This window comes from Grampus griseus (assembly GCF_964374135.1).
Source record: "Grampus griseus genome assembly, chromosome: 2".
Lineage (NCBI taxonomy): Eukaryota > Metazoa > Chordata > Mammalia > Artiodactyla > Delphinidae > Grampus > Grampus griseus.
Window position 1 is genome coordinate 21,937,994 of NC_139018.1, and position 18,812 is coordinate 21,956,805.

General features: G+C 37.9%; 1 protein-coding gene across 1 annotated transcript in view; it reads left to right on the plus strand.

Annotated features, from left to right (window-relative positions):
• GTF2A1 (general transcription factor IIA subunit 1) overlaps positions 1-5,557 on the plus strand; it is a 46,116-nt gene extending 40,559 nt beyond the window's left edge. The window contains exon 9 of the mRNA XM_082649028.1: positions 716-5,557. Within this exon, the coding sequence (XP_082505154.1) occupies positions 716-823 (108 nt within the window). The 3' untranslated portion in view covers positions 824-5,557. The remainder of the gene's footprint in view (positions 1-715) is intronic.
• The last annotated feature ends 13,255 nt before the right edge of the window (positions 5,558-18,812 follow it).

Below are 18,812 nucleotides of genomic sequence, written 5' to 3' on the forward strand. Positions count from 1 at the left end.
CTAGCAATTCTACTTCTGAGTATTTATTAAAAGGAAACAGAAACACTGACTCTGAAAGATATGTGCATTCCCCCGTTCATTATAGCATCATTTACAGCAGCCAAGAATGGAAGCAATCTGGGTGTCCATCAGTGGATGAATGGATAAAGAAGCTGTGGTGTATGTATATGTACAGTTGAATATTATTCAGCCTTTAAGAAGAAGACAGTCTTGCCATTTATGACAACATGGATGGACTTTGCATTATGCTAAGTGAAGTATCAGACAGAGAAAGACAAATGCCATGTGATCTCATGTGGAATCTAAAACGACAAAAGTGAACTTATAGATACAGAGAACAGACTGGTGATTGCCAGAGATGAGGGTTTGGAGGTAGGTGAAATGGGTGAAGGTGGTCAAAGATACAAAGTTTAAGTTATAAAATAAGTAATCAGGAGGATATAGTACAGCATGGTGACTACAGTTGATAACATTGTATATTTGAAAGTTACAAAAAGAGTAGATCTTAAAAGTTCTTGTCACAGGAAAAAAATTTGTAACTATTTATTGTCTTTGTACACCTGAAACTAATACGTTACATGTCAGTTATATCTCAGTTAAAAAAGAAACCAGTTTTCAATTGCAGTAATATACAAGTTTGATGTGTGAATGATTTTTCTGTGGTTGTTTGTTTTCTTTTTATTTTATCTCATACATTTTTTACTTATTTATTTAGATACACAGAAGTAAAAACAAATGGAAATTTCATCTCAAGGATGGCATTATGAATCTTAATGGAAGAGATTATATATTTTCCAAAGCCATTGGAGATGCAGAATGGTGAAGAGTTGGTTCTTTCCTTTTATAAATAAAACAAAAGAAACTTAAAAAAAAATTTAAAGTGGACAGTTTGTAACTTGGGACATATACCAACCAAAACTTAACTTCTGCATGTCAGAGAAGTGCAGTAGAAGCAGAGCTACTGGAACAAAGAGACCTTGACAACACAGACACTACTTCTAACTGGCAAGCCATGGAACTGTAGCACCTGGGGTTGTTGGGGTGGCGAGGGTTGGGATTTTGTGTAAGAAAACCGTAATTGTCGATTTTAAATACAGGTACCTGCCACTGGTAACTAGCATGTAAAGCTTGGTTTATATTCCTTCCTCCAACTTGAGTTCAGTCAGAAGATACTTGTTGGAATGAACTGAAGAAACTTCCCTTTTGATAGGTTGAACCGAAACTGCTTATTGTACGTGGTTATATTTGGTAAAAATTGCGTGTGAGCTTTTTACAAAAGGGTAAGGATATGTGTTGAATTTTAATTCATTTGTATAAGGAAACAATTTAGAACTCTCATAATAGGTCTTAAATATTTTTACTTGCTCTTCTCCTTCAGTAATATATACCTCTTCCTTCCCTGCTTTATGGAACATCTATTTAAGAGTTAAAGGAAGTAAACAGTGATCACAGTTTGGAGACAAAATTTACCCAGGAATGGGTATTTATTTTAATTAGGTTTTGAGACTCATTAAATGTAGTTTAAAGACTTGGGTCTCATCTGAGTTGAGCAGAATTAAAATAACTTCAATTTCCTAACAGAAAAATTGTATTTGTTTCTTTTAGCCCCCCCACCTTAAAAAGAAACCCCAGTGGCTCCTCAGGAATACAGTGTTATTGCACAAAGGTACCATCCAGCTGAAATTATACACATGTGAATAGATAGATTTTTTTTTCCTGTTGGGCTGAAGAGTATATGCTTATATATGTGTTTAGTCTTCAAGCTAAACAAACATTTAGATAACATTCTGTGCATTGATTGAAGCATTGGGCAGGTGGTGAGGACCTGGAATTTTATTAAACAATTTAGTAATTATAAAAGTTTTTTTGTGTTTACTAGTAAAGAATTTTAAAATGATTCTAAGTGAACACACTTTTAAAATGCAACTTTGTAATTTGAGGGAGAAATTTTGGGGTTAGAGGAGGGTGGGCCACTAAGTACATATTTACCTCTTTCATTTGGTGGCCCTTCCAGGCCATTGATAATATAGACATGGGCTCCAGTTTGCACATCGGGAAGAAAGCATAGAAATTTGACTTGTATATTAAAAATAATAGAAATGTTATATGATACTAAGAATGCATAGCTCTGTATTCTGTAAGGGGCTATAAAGAACAATGTGGCAGTGCTATGTTCAGTGTGAACGAGTTGCTTGGGAGAACTGTAGGAACTTGTGTATTCACCTTTGTTCTTACACCTAATTCTTTTCATGGTTTATTTTGACAAAATTCACATGTGTTTAACTTACTTGTATATTGATTTTTTTTTAAGTCTTCCATTTTTGTCTTCCTTTTATTTGCCTTTGTGTTTCCAGAAGTAACATAGAAACACTTTAAAGTACATTGCAAAGAAAAACTGTGAGGTATTATATATTGTTTTTCCTTTTTTAACACAAATCTTTAAACTTTCTTGAAAAGGCTAATCTTTTTTCTTTTTCTTTTTTTTTTTGCCTGCTTCCCACCCCACATACCACCTTGGTCCCTTTAACTTATGTTCTGAACTTTGGTATAAATGTGGTTTCTAGCATGCTAGTAGTTAGGTTTTATTTAGATGCCATAACTGGTGATACGGTTTTAATTTTTACTATATTAATTTAGTTTTCTGGAGGTTTATTTGTTTACCCCACTATGCTCAAAGCACACACAGGTTTTGTTTTTTTTTTTTTAATTAATGAGACTGGGAGGAGAGAAGGGAGAGGGGGTAAAATCACAGAAGTCCTGTTGTTTGTTTGCCCTTGAGTATAGTTGCTAGTAGGTTTATATTTACCCAGTGAAGAAGTCAATGACCTGAACTACCTATAAAAGTTTAGCATTGCTGCAGTGTTGATTAAAACCCTTTCGCTATCTAGTAGTTCTTATGCTACTGAACCTTGGATTACTGTATGATATTCAGCTTATATTTTGGGCTCTCTATGTAGACGAAAACATTCATATTCATAATAGAATTGTATACTGGCCTGTTTTTATACTCAAACATGAACAACCACTGCTTTCAGAGTGACTCATTAGGGTTATTTTGAAGCAGGAAATAGCCATTTATATTTGCACCTGTGTATATTGCATATTAATTATGACATACTTGGCAAGTGCTTTTCTTTTACCTGTGAATATTCTGAAAGCTGGTCCAAACAACACTGCATACCAAATTGTGCTCTTATATATTACTGCATCGTGTTCCTTTTTAATCAAATAGCATGTTTTAGTTTTATTATAGTGGCTTGCTATAAGAATGCCACTTGCTTATCTTTTATTGTACTTGAATTCTTAATCATGCTTTTAACATTTTATTTAACAAATCGTTTCATTAGGTTCTGTCATTCCTTTGAAAAGGCAAGGATTCCCACTTTCAGAATTTTGAAATGAAAATAACATGTTTATTCAAAGAGGGAAAATAGTTCAGACTTAGTATTATGAAATAAGTAAAGGTTTCAGAAAAGGATTTGTTTAGATTTGCACAGATGGTGATGGCACCTTTTATTAAAAAACAATCAGCAGTGCTAAGGAAATTTACGCAAAAGTACTAGATAAAAGTGTGGAAATGCGTGCCTTTCAGTGTATGTACTCTTTTTTGGTGGTCGTTTGGATAGTCAGACCATTTGAATGGCTGAGAGCACATTTAAATTCTGTGGAGCGCCACATTTGGCTGAAACAACTCTTTAATGTGCAATTAGTTTCTAGAGTAAAATGTCTGTTATATGAGGGGGATCTTTATATTGGGCTTTTATATTTTTTTAAATGTTCACATTTCTTTCTATTAAATGCCACCATAATACCACGTTTATATTGTTGCCTCTCTTAAAATCAAAGCCACCTTGATGTTATTCTTTTAGGGATACATCAAGATTTGAGCAGTGTGTATAGTGATTAAAATGTGTTCTTGAAGAGCATACTGTAATCGACTGGCTTGGACAGCAAGAACATAAAAATATAATAGCTTTTGTATAAAGATTTTCTTTTGCTATATGAAAATCAAGGATTTGGTTTTCTTTTTTTTCTGGCTTTTATGGAGGAATGAAGAGGATTATCTCCTTCTAAGAGTAATTTTTGATTATCTTATAGCAATAACGTCACCATTCTTTTCAGAAGATAAATACACCTTGTATAGGAAATCAGACATAATTTTCTTGGGAGTGCCCTTTATAACTTAGCTTTTTCTTCCACTTGAGAAAATTCCTATATTTTCAGATTATTTCATCTTGAACTTTTTTGAGCTTTTGTGCAATGTAATATTTTATTGATCCATCTTTGTACATTTTCATTTTATTTCATATGTCTATTTCCCACCTATCTGTCTGAATCAGCTATTTCAGATTTTGAATTTATTGGTTAAAAAATAGTTACTTTATATATCTCCTCATGGGTTTATTTTAAATAGTTTTGCATTTTAATCTATTGTGCTATTGAAATTATTCTGAAGTTTGTATTCCCTTTTTAAGCCTGCCTTAGTCTGTTTTTTGTCATTTTTTTATGGTTTAAGGAAGAGCACACCAAACTTGATATTTTTGTTTATTTTGAGGAACAAGATAAACTTGTTTTTTTCTTCTCTCTTAAGGGAAGAACTACATTGAGTTAGTAGCTACTATTTCAAGTTTCCTTAAATCATCCAGTATGTATCAGGGCTACAATTGGGGGGAGGGGCTAATCCTTTTTGCTGTTCTGAGCTACTATTGTCAACTGCTGTTGTACATACTGTTATGTGTAAGGGCGTAAATATATTTATTATGTTTGTAAAATTCATTCTGTACAATTGCAGATCAAGGTTGCTCTTCTGTGATATATGGGATATTATGTTTTAAAGACCATCTTGGAATACAATTAGAGAACTTAGTATTTTGATGTACTAAGACCTATTTTAAGTTTAATATTTTACCTTTGCAAAAACTTTAATTAAAGATGTTATTTAAAAAAAGTAATGCTGCTTGCTTTGCTTACTAGTTTATAACATTGTTATATAGATAACTGAATAAAACTATACAGTTTAGAAAGGAAAATGCTTTACATTGTTAGTAAGTTCCATTTATCAAAAGAAGGTATTAAATTCTGTACCTTTAAAATAAGTAGGGTGGGATATCAGTCTGAATATTAAACTGTGTTATAAATTCTTAGTAGCTTTTAAAGAGAATAGTTGTGATTTCTAGGCACACAGGAATTTAAATTGGGCTAAATTCGCACCAACAAAGTGTAGCTAAAATTGATTATAATTAACATACTGTATTAAGTGAGTATTTCTACTCCAAAGAATAGATTACTTAGGATAAAATTATTTGAGAACATACTTGTTCTTTAATTCCACCATTTAGCCATATGTTTTTCTTTTAGTTCAGAGTTTGTAAATAATTGCATAAAAGGAGAATCAGATTATTAAGGCTTGTATTACATATTGAATATATTTTGTGTTATTTTAGAAGGTATTAAATAATTAGCAAGTATTTTAATTTATAGTTAATTCAAATGAATCATTAAGAAGCTTGCTTTTTTGTAATTTTTTAATCCTGTTATGGACTACTTTATCTAGGAAACATGCAAATTTTAACCATTAAAACAATCATAATAAAGATATTTTGTTTATTGCCAGCAAATCTTGTATTTTTGCAGTTTAATTCAAGTTCCTACATTGATGATCTTAACCTTTTTGGCCTCAGTTTCTCCATATGTAAAATGACAACAATATGGTTTTGAGGGTTAAAGATAATACATGTAAAGATTTTTGTAGTACATGGTAAGCACTCAGATATCCCAGTTATTTACTTTATTTCATAATTATATAATTTAAAATGACCTGTGGAGTGGAAAAAATGTTTTTAAATGGTCAAAAATAGCAAAAGAGAATGTGGTCTGATTTAAGGAGGGGCAGTGAAAATGTGGATACAGCCAAGCAAATTAAGCCTGGGAGGCTGAGTTAGTGAAGCAGTGCATCTGTCTGTAGCAGAAAGTGCCTGAGGGAAGAAAAGGGAATGATGGGTATGGATAGGAATAATGAAACACACCAGAAGGCTTTAAGCCTTTTTACCCCTAAAGTAAACATTTTTTGAACTATATGTCTAAAATAGGTTGAATTTTCCCAAAGCTAAAACTGTAGTAGCAATACAACATTTTAAAAATTGCATGATTTTCCTAAATATCAGTGGATTCTGCTCATTTCATTTATGGAGAAAGTGATAATGAAGTGTTATTGTTATTGAAAGACATTGAAACTATGATTACATCACTCTTGAGTCTGACCTGAACCCCTCTCCTAGGGATTGTTGGCAATCCTATTTCTGGAGGCAAATAACCTTTGTGTCAATGCTCCTACTTCCCAGCCAAGGAAGAAGTTGCATATATAAATAATCGGTTACTTTTGTTTCTGTTCTGAAATACAAGTTTTCTTAGTTTGAAAGGGAATCGAGCACAGAGCACGTATTAACTCACTCATTCAACTCTTTTTGGTGATCTCCCATAGGCCAGGAATTATGATCAGTATTATTGGTTGAGCCAGAGATGAGTTAAGATGGTTGCTGCCTTTAAAAGCAGTGAGGTTGGATTGTCTGGGTTCTAATCCCAGTGTGGATTGGATTGACAGCAGTGTGAGGTTCAGCATGTTACCAAACCTACTACCTCATAGAGTTGTTGTGAAGATAAGATAATGACATGATGCATACATTGCATTTAGCACAGTCCTTGGCACGTGTGTATATATCCATATGTTTTAGTAAGGCATAATGGTCACAGAAAAGATCTTAGACTGGCTAGGTTACTTTGAATTTTCCTTATCTTCCTGTCATAATAGAAACACATTTACCATCTGGGTTGATGCTTCTGCAGATTAAAGTGAGAGATCAGAGGACTAAAAACTAGCAATTATAGAGAGCATTGAGCTTGCCAATGGAGATAATTCTAGAAGCTTACTTATAATTGTGGTCTTCACATTGGAAATGAATTCTGTGTTCTTGAATCAGGAATGTTCTGGATCTTATCTTCAAACTTCATCTTTCTGAAGGTTGTTGAGTTGAAATGATACCAGTTACCTCCTGATCACTTCTGGAATAGCCTGCTTTCTTAAACACAATGTAACAGAAATGGAATTCATTCCAATTTCTATTTCCCCACTCCCAAACCTTGTGTGTATCAGTGACTACTGTTCTCCCAGTCACTGGGATTTGAAGCTCAGTATCATCTAACCTAGTCTTCACCAATATTAGGAAATAGCTCCACTGCCTACCAGGTGCTCAAAACAAAACCCAAAAGTTTTTCCTGATTCCCTTCTTTTTTTCACTGGTACCTAGTCTGAGTCACCCCAAAACCAGACTGGCATCAACTAGTCTGACAAAGGTTACACTTGGCCTTTCCTATGAAGGGAGAACCTGGGGCAACTTCCCTCAACTGGATCTCAACTGTGTCTATCAGAGCCCCTGGCCTTGGCCTGCCTCTCTGTGACAGGATGTGGGCCCCTGCTCGTTCTTCTCTTGCTGACCCTGACTTTGTAGATTTGTCTCACTAAAGCCCATTTCTTAATATATGTTCACGTGGAAGTGAGTCACAGTTTGGATGCACAGGTGGCAACTACATAGGGGGACCCACCTAGTAACACAAAGTTCAGTTCCTAAGCAAGGCATTTACACCTGATTTTCCCCTATGCCTGCAACGTTCTCCCTTTAGATCTTTATATTCCCATTGTCAAGAACATTTCTTTTGCTTCTACCATGCTTTGTCTTACATTGACATTTCTTGATTTGTCCTTCCTCATCCCAGGTTTGCTCTAACTCACTTTTTATGAAGACAATTGATATTTTTAATATAATGGACTCTTAAAAATGAATAGAATACTCCATTAGGGAAAATACATATATATAACAAGTCAATTCATCTAAGAAGAAAGGCAGATGTCAATTAATTGACCCTTTTAATAATTGAAGGAATACAAAATAAGACAATAATAATAAATCATTTTTCCATCTACCCAATGACCAGAAAAAAATACCCTGTCATGGTCAGGGTGTGGATAAATGGACCTTATGATGCATTGCTTGCAGGAGTGCAAAATGGTAACAGCTTTCTGGTGGACAGAGGGAACAAGAAACACAAGTGCTTCAAGTCAGGACAGGGGGATGGTATCTACAAGGTACAAAAGTTATCTAAGAGGCTCAAGTGTAGTAAGCATGGGAGAGTACAGATATTTGGGGGAGAAATAAAAAGATCCATATTTGATACATTAAGTTTGTGGTGCCCATTAGACATTCAGGTTGAAGTATCAAGAAGGCAAGATATAAGCAGATGGAGCTCAGCGGGGATGTCTGAGCTGAATAAGACCATTGGTATTTATTATCATATTGAGAGGATTTAAAGCCATAGAAATGATTCACCTAAGCAAGAATGTAAAAAGAGAGGGATCCAGGACCAACCCTAAAGGCACTTCCAAGACAGATTGGGAAAAGGATTAGGTAACAGGAATGGCTGCATAATTTGTAGAAGCTAATACAAAACGAAAATGCGAGGCACATTGTTCAAAATGTATTAAGAATTTCAAGATGGTGACAGTGGAGCCCTTTGTGACTGCACTTGTCACATACCTTCGAAGCTGGTCCTGGGAGTCAGTAAGGGACAAGTCCAGTTAAGTAGGAAGAAAGGGGAGAGGTTGGTGTTTTACAAGTCAAAGAGGATAGTATTTTAATAAAGATGAGGTCCTGGTTAGCTTAAGCCATTCTTTCCTGGCCATGGTCATTGATTCAGGGATTCAGGATTCTTGCTTGAAATGCTCAGACTCTCTCCTGTCAGATTTGGATGAGGAGGCATTAGCTCCAATTGCATTAGCAGCCATCCTATGACCTTGAGAACTGAGCTTAAGATAAAGATGATACAGGGAGGCAGAGCAGAAGATGGAAAGAAACAGCATCCTTAATGACTTTTTTTTTTTTTAATAAATTTATTTATTTATTTATCTTGGGCTGCATTGGGTCTTTGTTGCTGTGCACGGGCTTTCTCTAGTTGCGGCGAGCGGGGGCTACTCTTCATTGTGGTGCGTGGGCTTCTCATTGCAGTGGCTTCTCTGTTGCAGAGCACGGGCTCTAGGCACGCGAGCTTCAGTAGTTATGGCACACAGGCTCAGTAGTTGTGGCACGCGGGCTCTAGAGCACAGGCTCAGTAGTTGTGGTGCGTGGGCTTAGTTGCTGTGCAGCATGTGGGATCTTCCCAGACTGGGGCTTGAACCCATGTCCCCTGCATTGGCAGGCAGATTCTTTTTTTTTTTTAATACATTTATTTGTTTTATTTATTTATTTTTGGCTTTGTTGGGGCTTCGTTGCTGTGCGCAGGCTTTCTCTAGTTGCGGCGAGTGGAGGCTACTCTTTGTTGCGGTGTGCGGGCTTCTCATTGCGGTGGCTTCTCTTATTGCAGAGCACGGGCTCTAGGCACGCGGGCTTCAGTAGTTGTGGCTCGCAGGCTCAGTAGTTGTGGCTCACGGGCTCTAGAGCACAGGCTTCAGTAGTTGTGGCGCACAGGCTTAGTTGCTGCATGGCATGTGGGATCTTCCCAGACCAGGGCATGAACCTGTGTCCCCTGCATTGGCAGGCGGATTCTTAACCACTGCACCACCAGGGAAGCCCCTTCATGACTTCTTGTAAATAAGCATTTTAGTAGGTAATTTATTCCATTTACTGTTATCATAAATACTGATTTTGTATTTTGTTTACCATTCTTTTTCTTTATTTCTTCTCATCTCTCTGCCTTTTAATTGTATACAGTTTTCTGCGTTTTTCCCTGATGATTTGCTGGCTTGTTTTAGGCCTAGGTTTTGAGACTGTGTTTCCCTTGGGAAACTCTTGTTTCTCTATACTCAGAGGGGCCTATGAGCATAGCTCCTAGACACACAGTGGAAAATACTATAGGGTGAAACAGCTCAGGCTTTGGAACCAGGCTGACCTGGGGTTGAGTGCCAGGTGTACTACACTCTCTGAGCCTCAGATCCCTAATCTATAAAATCTATAGTAAAAGCATTATTATAATGGTTATCTTGCATCCTTTTTTGTAAGATATAGTGTATGTAAAGTGTAGGGCACATATTAGGTCTGAATTTTTTTTGGCCATGTGGCACAGCTTGCAGGATCTTAGTTCCTTGACCAGGGGTCAAACCTGGGCCCCAGCATTGAAAGCACCGAGTCCTAACCACTGGACCGCCAGGGAATTCCCTGAAAATATTTCATTATATTAGCAAAAGGGCCTTAAGGTTCTTTTGGTTTGATCTTCATACTCTACAGTTGAGGACTTTAAACCCCCAAAAAAGTAATGCAAATTAGCCAACATTGTGCAACTAATAAAAGGTATAGCCAGAGGGTCTCCTGATACCTAGGTAGGTTCCTTGAGGCATGCAACCTACAGGCAGTGATGTCCCATGGCCAAGTTTCCTCGAACTTGTTTTAATAGTATACAATGGTGGCTTTTTAATGTACAGTTGAGACAAAAGGATGGCAATTCTCCTCTTCTTACACCTGCCTACTTTATATATTTGTACTAACTGCTTGTGTTTTTGGCAGTGAATCTCTGGTCCCATGTGACAGCCTGTCACATGTTGGTTTTAAGAACAGATGCAAAATGATTTGTGAAAATATCCCATTCAATTTGAGGTCAAGTAGTTACCCTCCTAGACCATTCTGTTTTCTCCGGGACTTATCTGTGAGAAGCTGCTGTAAACCTTGTTGCCTTTCCAAAATAAAAGGCAATTGTATGACAGACTCTAGGTCCATCTACAGAGTGAAGTAAGTCAGAAAGAGAAAAACAAATACCGTATGCTAACACATATATATGGAATCTAAAAAAAAAAAAAATGGTTCTAATGAACCTAGGGGCAGGAGAGGAATAAAGATGCAGACCTAGAGAATGGACTTGAGGACATGGGGAGGGGGAAGGGTAAGCTGGGACAAAGTGAGAGAGTAGCATTGACATATATACACTACCGAATGTAAAATAGATGGCTAGTGGGAAGCAGCTGCATAGCACAGGGAGATCAGCTCTGTGCTTTGTGACCACCTAGAGGGGTGTGATAGGGAGGGTGGAAGGGAGACGCAAGAAGGAGGGGATATGTGGATATACGTATACATATAGCTGATTCACTTTGTTATACAGCAGAAACTAACGCAACATTGTAAAGCAATTATACTCCAATAAAGATGTTAAAAAAGAAAAAGTCAATTGTATTCTACAAGAAGGCAGACTATGGGGTGGGAGGGAATACCTGGGGACCACCAGAGTGTCTCTGTGGGCTTAGTCTTGTACCTCCTTGTGTGAAATACTCCTGATTGTAATTAGAGAAACAGGGTACAGCTGGCTGTTTTGTTGTTTTAAGGGAGCTTGGTTTAAAGGCATAATTTCCATTCCTCAATAATCATCTCTTTATGAGAGCTCTAAAATATGAAAAAGCTCAAAATCTGAAAATTTTACACATCCCATAGGATAAGGGTAACGTGAGGGGTTATCTGGGCCATTTTTGTTTTCTTAGGCATAGACTTTGGAGGCCATCAAATTGATGAGAATGCGGGCATTTATTAAAAGCCTCAAGAGAAGAGTATTCTATGGCATTCCTTAGGGGCTGAAGATTGGGTCACTGGACTATACATTCCATTAGGGCTGTGAATATGTCAACCATATTTCCAGGACTGAACTCTGTGCCAGACATTAAAAGTACATATTTGTTAAATGAACGAGTGAGTAAATAAAAGTGCTGTGCTGGTTATTATGAAGAAAGTCAAGGATCTGTCTTCTTCATTTTGAAAAAGGCACACTGACTTTTCTGCAGTGTTGACAGATCTTCCACACTGTGGATGCCGTAGGGTAGCTTGGAAAAGCTGGGCAGAGCAAGTACAGACAGGAAAATGAAGAATTCCACCCAGGTTAGTTTCATAGTAGTTATCCTCATGGGTGTGAAGTAGTATCTCATAGTTTTGATTTCATATTTCCCCAGTGATTAGTGATGTTGAACTTCATGTGCTTATTGGCCATCTGTATATCTCCTTTGGAGAAATGTCTATTCAAGTCCTTTGCCCATTTCTGAGATGGGTGGTTTTTGTTTTCTGTTGTTGAGTTTTAGGAGTTGTCTATATATTCTAGATATTAATCTCTTATCAGATATGTGATTTGCAAATATTTTCTCCTATTCTGTGCATTGACTTTTTACTCTGTTGATATTGTTTTTTGATACACAAAATTTTTTAATTTTCATGAAGTCCAGTTTATCTATTTTTAAAATTTTGTTGCCTGTGCCTTTGGTGTCATATCCAAGAAATCATTTCCAAATCCGGTGTTGTGAAGCTTTTGCCATATGTTTTCTTCTATATAGTTTTAGGCCTTAGATTTAGGTATTTAATTCATTTTGAGTTAATTTTTGCATTTGGTGTTAGATACAGATCCAATTTCATTCTTTTACACGTGGATATCAAGTTTTCTCAGCACCACTTGTGAAAAGACTGTCCTTTCCCCATTGAATGGTGTTGGCACCCTAGTCAAAATAATTTGGCTATATTTTTGAGGGTTTATTTCTAGGTTCTCAATTCCTTTAGTCTATGTGTTTGCTTTTATATTAGTGCCACATTGTTTTAATCACTGTAGCTTTGTAGTAAGTTTTAAAATCAGAGGACTTTGAATCTTGAGGGCTTGAAAGAAAGTTTCAGGACCAGGCAGAGGTCCTATATATGTTTAGGTCCAGTGGTGTGACAGTGACTGTCTGGGGCAAGGGTATCTGTGGCAGCTTCCTAAGCACACTTTTGCTGGGGCAGGGCTGTGGCTTTGCCTCCTTTGCTTGATTGCTCACTGAGCCTGGTTTTTCAGGCTTCCTGTTGATTCTGCAAACTACTCTATTCTTCTAATCAATTCTTTTTCTGCTTAAATTAATCAGATTTTGTTTTTATTGTTCACAACCAAGAGCCCTGACAGTGTAGCTCAGTTCACTTGGGAATGAGCCACACTGAACTATGAGTTAGCATGAAAAGCTTTCTTAATCATTCAAAGCAGTGTCCTTTGCATGGTTCAGCAGCAAGGTTCCTATTCAGTTATACATCTATCCCAGTGTTCAAACACTTCCACATTTGTCTCTCGGTAAGCTGGGGTAACAAGGTTTGATTCAGCAAAACTGGAAACAGAGGCATGTCTTAAGAATCACCTTCCTTCCCTTGCAGGGAGTCTTCTGCCTTATATTAACCCCTTCCTCCCATTAGGCATTCAATATCCTATAACCTTCACTGGATACACAAAACAGCAATGTATTTACATTATTATTGTTAACATTATTTACTGTTTAACAGTTACAATTGTGGTTGGCTGGCTGATTATACTTGAGCATAAAAGAGTTTCAGTTAAATTTTAGCTCCTTATTTATAGCTTTGTCATTATTTATTGAATACTTACTACATGCACCATGATAGCTAGACCCAAACTCCAACCCAATACAGTCTTGGTAGAGTGAGTGGTCAGGAGGGTCGGCAGAATCAGGTCAAGATGCCTCATCGCTAGCACCACTGCTCTCTGGAGGCTGGGGCTTGCCTGGATGAGGCCACTGGAGGCCCATTTGTAGGAAACAAGGAGCACAGAGGTTCCATAGTCATCGACATCTCCCTAAACCTGTTCTAGCACAAGTCTGCCTGCACCAGGCCCCCCACTCTAACACTTCCTCTCTTTTCTTGGTATGAACATACATCAGGACCCTGTGCCCTATCCTGAGATGGCACTTTTTAGTTGATATGTTCTGTGTTATAAGGAGTTTGTGTGTGATGTGTACTTAATGTTATTTTCATGTTCTTTATTAAACACTCTTTTTGACATGTCCTATATATTCTGGAGCCTCCCCCTAGGGTTTTACCTCCCACAGTCAAGGGACCTTATGTGGGGAGTTCTTGTTCCCAAATAAGAAGGGCATCAAAGATGACAGGAGAAGCACACTGAAAGGTTTTATAGACACAGCTCTTAGTGGAGCAGAAAGAAAAGTTTGGGAATAGAGGTTTCGATGAAGGAAAGAGACTAGGAGTGAATCTTCCTTGAGTGCCACAAGCTTTGGCTGCTCTTCTAATTCTCACAATAGCCCTTAGGGTGGTTATTTTTATGGGGGTCAAGTAATTTGACTAAGATCACACAGTGAAATGATGATAGTGAAGCTTAGGCTTGTTGCAGAGTGAGGCCAAGATTGTAGCTCAAGGATGAGTTAGGTCTCTCCATCTCCTCAGTTTGCAGGAACAAATGGTTTTCACCTTAGCTAAACCTGTGGACAAGAGGCTGCAGCCTTACAGCAGCCTGGTCTCCTGTTTTTGTTCAGAGGAGGCATTCTGGGAACACTCGTTGACTCTTCACCGTTTGCATTCACCACTCTAAAAAGACACTGAAAAGACAGGGAGAGAAATAAATACACCACCTGGGGCCACAGTGACAAAGCCACTCTGGAGAGTGGTTCTGTGCTCACTTGAGGATCAGCAAAGTGGTTAGTTATGACTTTTCCCCCTCTACTAATAGGATTAGGTTAAATAAGTTAAAGGAAAAGAACGTGCTTTCAGGAAAAAAAATTTTTGTTTACCTGAAGGGAGGGTGGTCTACACTGAACTCATACCACTTCTCTTCTGGAGGTTTATTCCCAAGTAAGCTCCCTAATGCAATCAAAGTGGTTCCTACAGCTTTTGAAGGTTTCATTGTAGGGCGCAGCAGGAATATAGAAACCCAGAGGCTGATGCCCTGTGGTCACTGAAAAGCCCCACTTTCAGTTTTTAATTTAAGTACGTGAGCGTGGGCAGCAACTCTTGCTGCCCGGCCTGGCCTGCCTCCGGGGAAGGCTGTCCCACGTGGCCCTCCTAGGCACATTTTGCAGCAATGGTATCCCTAAGGCAGGGTCAGTCTGTCCCAGGAACAGGCAAGAAGGGGGCGAACTGTTTGCAGAGAATTTAGATGTAATAATAAAGCTGATTAAATTCGGCATGCTTTTATTATTACCACTCCCTGCAAGAAATAATTTTTTAGTGTAAGTTCTAATTGGCCTAAATACTGCAGTTAGTGTTGAGTTTTAATAATAAAATATTTGTTAGCTTCATTTGCATTACATATCTTTTAAAAGCCATTTTTCTACATTTCACATGAGTGAAATAAGACAATTACAAAAATACAAATACCATATGATTCCACTGATAGGAGGTATCTAAAGTAGTGTGATTCATAATAACATAAAGTAGAATGGTGGTTGCCAGAGGCTTTGGGGAGGGGCAAATGAGGAGTTATTTAACGGGTAGAAAGTTTCATTTTTGCAAGATGAAAAAGTTCTGGAGATTAGTTGCACAACAATGTGAATATACTTAACACTACTGAACTGTATGCTTAAAAATGGTTAATTAAGATGGTTAAATTTTATATTATGTTTTTAACCACAGTTTTTAAAAGTATACATATTTTTTAACAAACATTATAATCACTGTGGAAGTTAATTTGAACAACTGCCAGTTATACAGTCAGACCCCGACACTTGGGGTACAGTCATATTCGTTGGTTTCAAGAATAAATTCCCCTGGGTTCAGAATTCTTCACACTCATTTAAGGCTAAGCTCATGCGTCCAACTCTTGTGGTAGTGTATAATTCTGTCTTTAAACAGTAGATTAGGAAGTAACAGTTGGAGCACAATAATTGTAAGGGAAGAAACAAAATTTAGGTATTTAATTATGTCCTTCGTTGTGACCACTGGGAATTTTATTCTGCTTAAATATAAAACAGTATAAACTCTGAAGTGCAATCCTTTTGTTTGGTTAATGCAAATTTTAGTCTGTAAATGAAATACTCTCATTTCATTTCATGACTATTACTGACAATAATTGTGTCATATATGAGAGGAGGAGGTGTTAAAAAATGAAGTGCTCTGGGTGTCAAATATTCTAGAAATGGCATCAGGATCAGACCCTATTCTTTAATAATTTGAAAACAAACACTTTATTAAATACAGAAATAGAGGTATGGTGGAAAGAGCATGGGCTTCAGAGTTAGGTAGATCTGAATTTGAGTTAAGGCTCCACCTTTCCTCAGGGGACTTTGGGGCAAGACATTTAAAACCTTTGGGCAAGGCATTGTTTAGGGGGAAGAACAATACCTCCCATGTAAGGAGGATTTGCCATGAATAAAGGAGAAAATGAAGGCAAAGCACCTAGCACAGGTGTAGGCACAGGGTAAGTACAATGTGGGCCAGTGCATTCCATTTCTAGGACTGCCATAACAACTTACAACCAACTGGATGGCTTAAAATAACAGAAATTTATTCTCAGTTCTGGAAGTCAGAAGTTCAGAGTCACATGTCAGCAGGACTGTGTTCCCTCTGAAGACTCTAGGGGGAGAATCCTTCCTTGCCACTTCAGCTTCTGGTAGCCCAGGCTTTTCTTGATTTAGAGCTGCATCATTCCAGTCTCTGTCTCATTTTCACATGGCCTTTTCCTCTGTGTGTCTAATCTCTCTGCTTTACTCTATAAAGACACTTGTCACTGGATTTAAGGCTCCCTTGGGTAATCCAGGATAATCTCATCTGGAGATCCTTAACTTAATTACATCTACAAAAACCCCTTTTCCAAATAAAGTCATATTTAGGGGTTCCGGGACATGGACATATCTTTCTGGGGGCCACCATTCCACCCACTACAGTTAGCTACTAGTATTATTAATATTAAATACTGTACATACTGTACATATATTGGTCTCTGTACAGAGTATATCCAAGAAATAGTATACTTCTCCCGTTGTCACATGTCAGGGCAAATATGGTTCTATGTCTTCTCTTTTCGCTGTGTGGTTCAGAGAATGTAGTAGACCCTAGACGCTCCTTCAGTACAGTGTTTTCTTGCCTCTAGGTCTTGGCAACTGAAAGAAAGTTCATGAGTAGGAATGTGAGGAGGCCTTTGTTTCTGATGAACTGTTTTTTTTTTTTTAAACATCTTTATTGGAGTATAATTGCAATAAAATGGTGTGTTAGTTTCTGCTTCATAACAAAGTGAATCAGTTATACATATACATATGTTCCCATATCTCTTCCCTCTTGTGTCTCCCTCCCTCACACCCTCCCTATCCCACCCCTCCAGGCAGTCACAAGCACCGAGCTGAGATGATCTCCCTGTGCTATGCGGCTGCTTCCCACTAGCTATCTACCTTACGTTTGGTAGTGTATATATGTCCATACCTCTCTCTCAGTTTGTCACAGCTTACCCTTCCCGCTCCCCATATCCTCAAGTCCATTATCTAGTAGGTCTGTGTCTTTATTCCTGTCTTACCCCTAGGTTCTTCATGACATTTTTTTTTTCTTAAATTCCATATATATGTTTTAGCATAAGGTATTTGTCTTTCTCTTTCTGACTTACTTCACTCTGTATGACAGACTCTAGGTCCATCCACCTCATTACAAATAGCTCAATTTCATTTCTTTTTATGGCTGAGTAATATTCCATTGTATATATGTGCCACATCTTCTTTATCCATTCATCTGATGATGGACACTTAGGTTGTTTCCATCTCCGGGCTATTGTAAATAGAGCTGCAATGGACATTTTGGTACGTGACTCTTTTTGAATTTTGGTTTTCTCAGGGTATATGCCCAGTAGTGGGATTGCTGGGTCATATGGTAGCTCTATTTGTAGTTTTTTAAGGAACCTCCATACTGTTCTCCATAGTGGCTGTATTAATTCACATTCCCACCAGCAGTGCAAGAGAGTTCCCTTTTCTCCACACCCTCTCCAGCATTTATTGTTTCTAGATTTTTTGATGATGGCCATTCTGACTGGTGTGAGATGATATCTCATTGTAGTTTTTTTTTTTTGCAGTACGCAGGCCTCTCACTGTTGTGGCCTCTCCCATTACAGAGCACAGGCTCTGGACGCGCAGGCTCAGCGGCCATGGCTCACGGGCCCAACCGCTCCGCGGCATGTGGGATCTTCCTGGACCAGGGCACGAACCCGTCTCCCCTACATCGGCAGGCGGACTCTCAACCACTGTGCCACCAGGGAAGCCCTCATTGTAGTTTTGATTTGCATTTCTCTAATGATTAATGATGTTGAGCATTCTTTCATGTGTTTGTTGGCAGTCTGTATATCTTCTTTGGAGAAATGTCTATTTAGGTCTTCTGCCCATTTTTGGATTGGGTGGTTTGTTTTTTTGTTATTGAGCTGCATGAGCTGCTTATAAATTTTGGAGATTAATCCTTTATCAGTTGCTTCATTTGCAAATATTTTCTCCCGTTCTGAGGGTTGTCTTTTGGTCTTGTTTATGGTTTCCTTTGCTGTGCAAAAGCTTTGAAGTTTCATTAGGTCCCATTTGTTTATTTTTGTTTTTATTTCCATTTTTCTGGGAGGTGGGTCAGAAAGGATCTTGCTGTGATTTATGTCATAGAGTGTTCTGCCTATGTTTTCCTCTAAGAGTTTGATAGTTTCTGGCCTTACATTTAGGTCTTTAATCCATTTTGAGCTTATTTTTGTGTATGGTGTTAGGGAGTGACCTAATCTCATACTTTTACATGTACCTGTCCAGTTTTCCCAGCACTACTTATTGAAGAGGCTGTCCTTTCTCCACTGTACATTCCTACCTCCTTCATCAAAGATAAGGTGAACATATGTGCGTGGGTTTATCTCTGGGCTTTCTATCCTGTTCCATTGATCTTTCTGTTTTTGTGCCAGTACCATACTGTCTTGATTACTGTAGCTTTGTAGTATAGTCTGAAGTCAGGCAGCCTGATTCCTCCAGCTCCGTTTTTCGTTCTCAAGATTGCTTTGGCTATTCGGGGTCTTTTGTGTTTCCATACAAATTGTGAAAA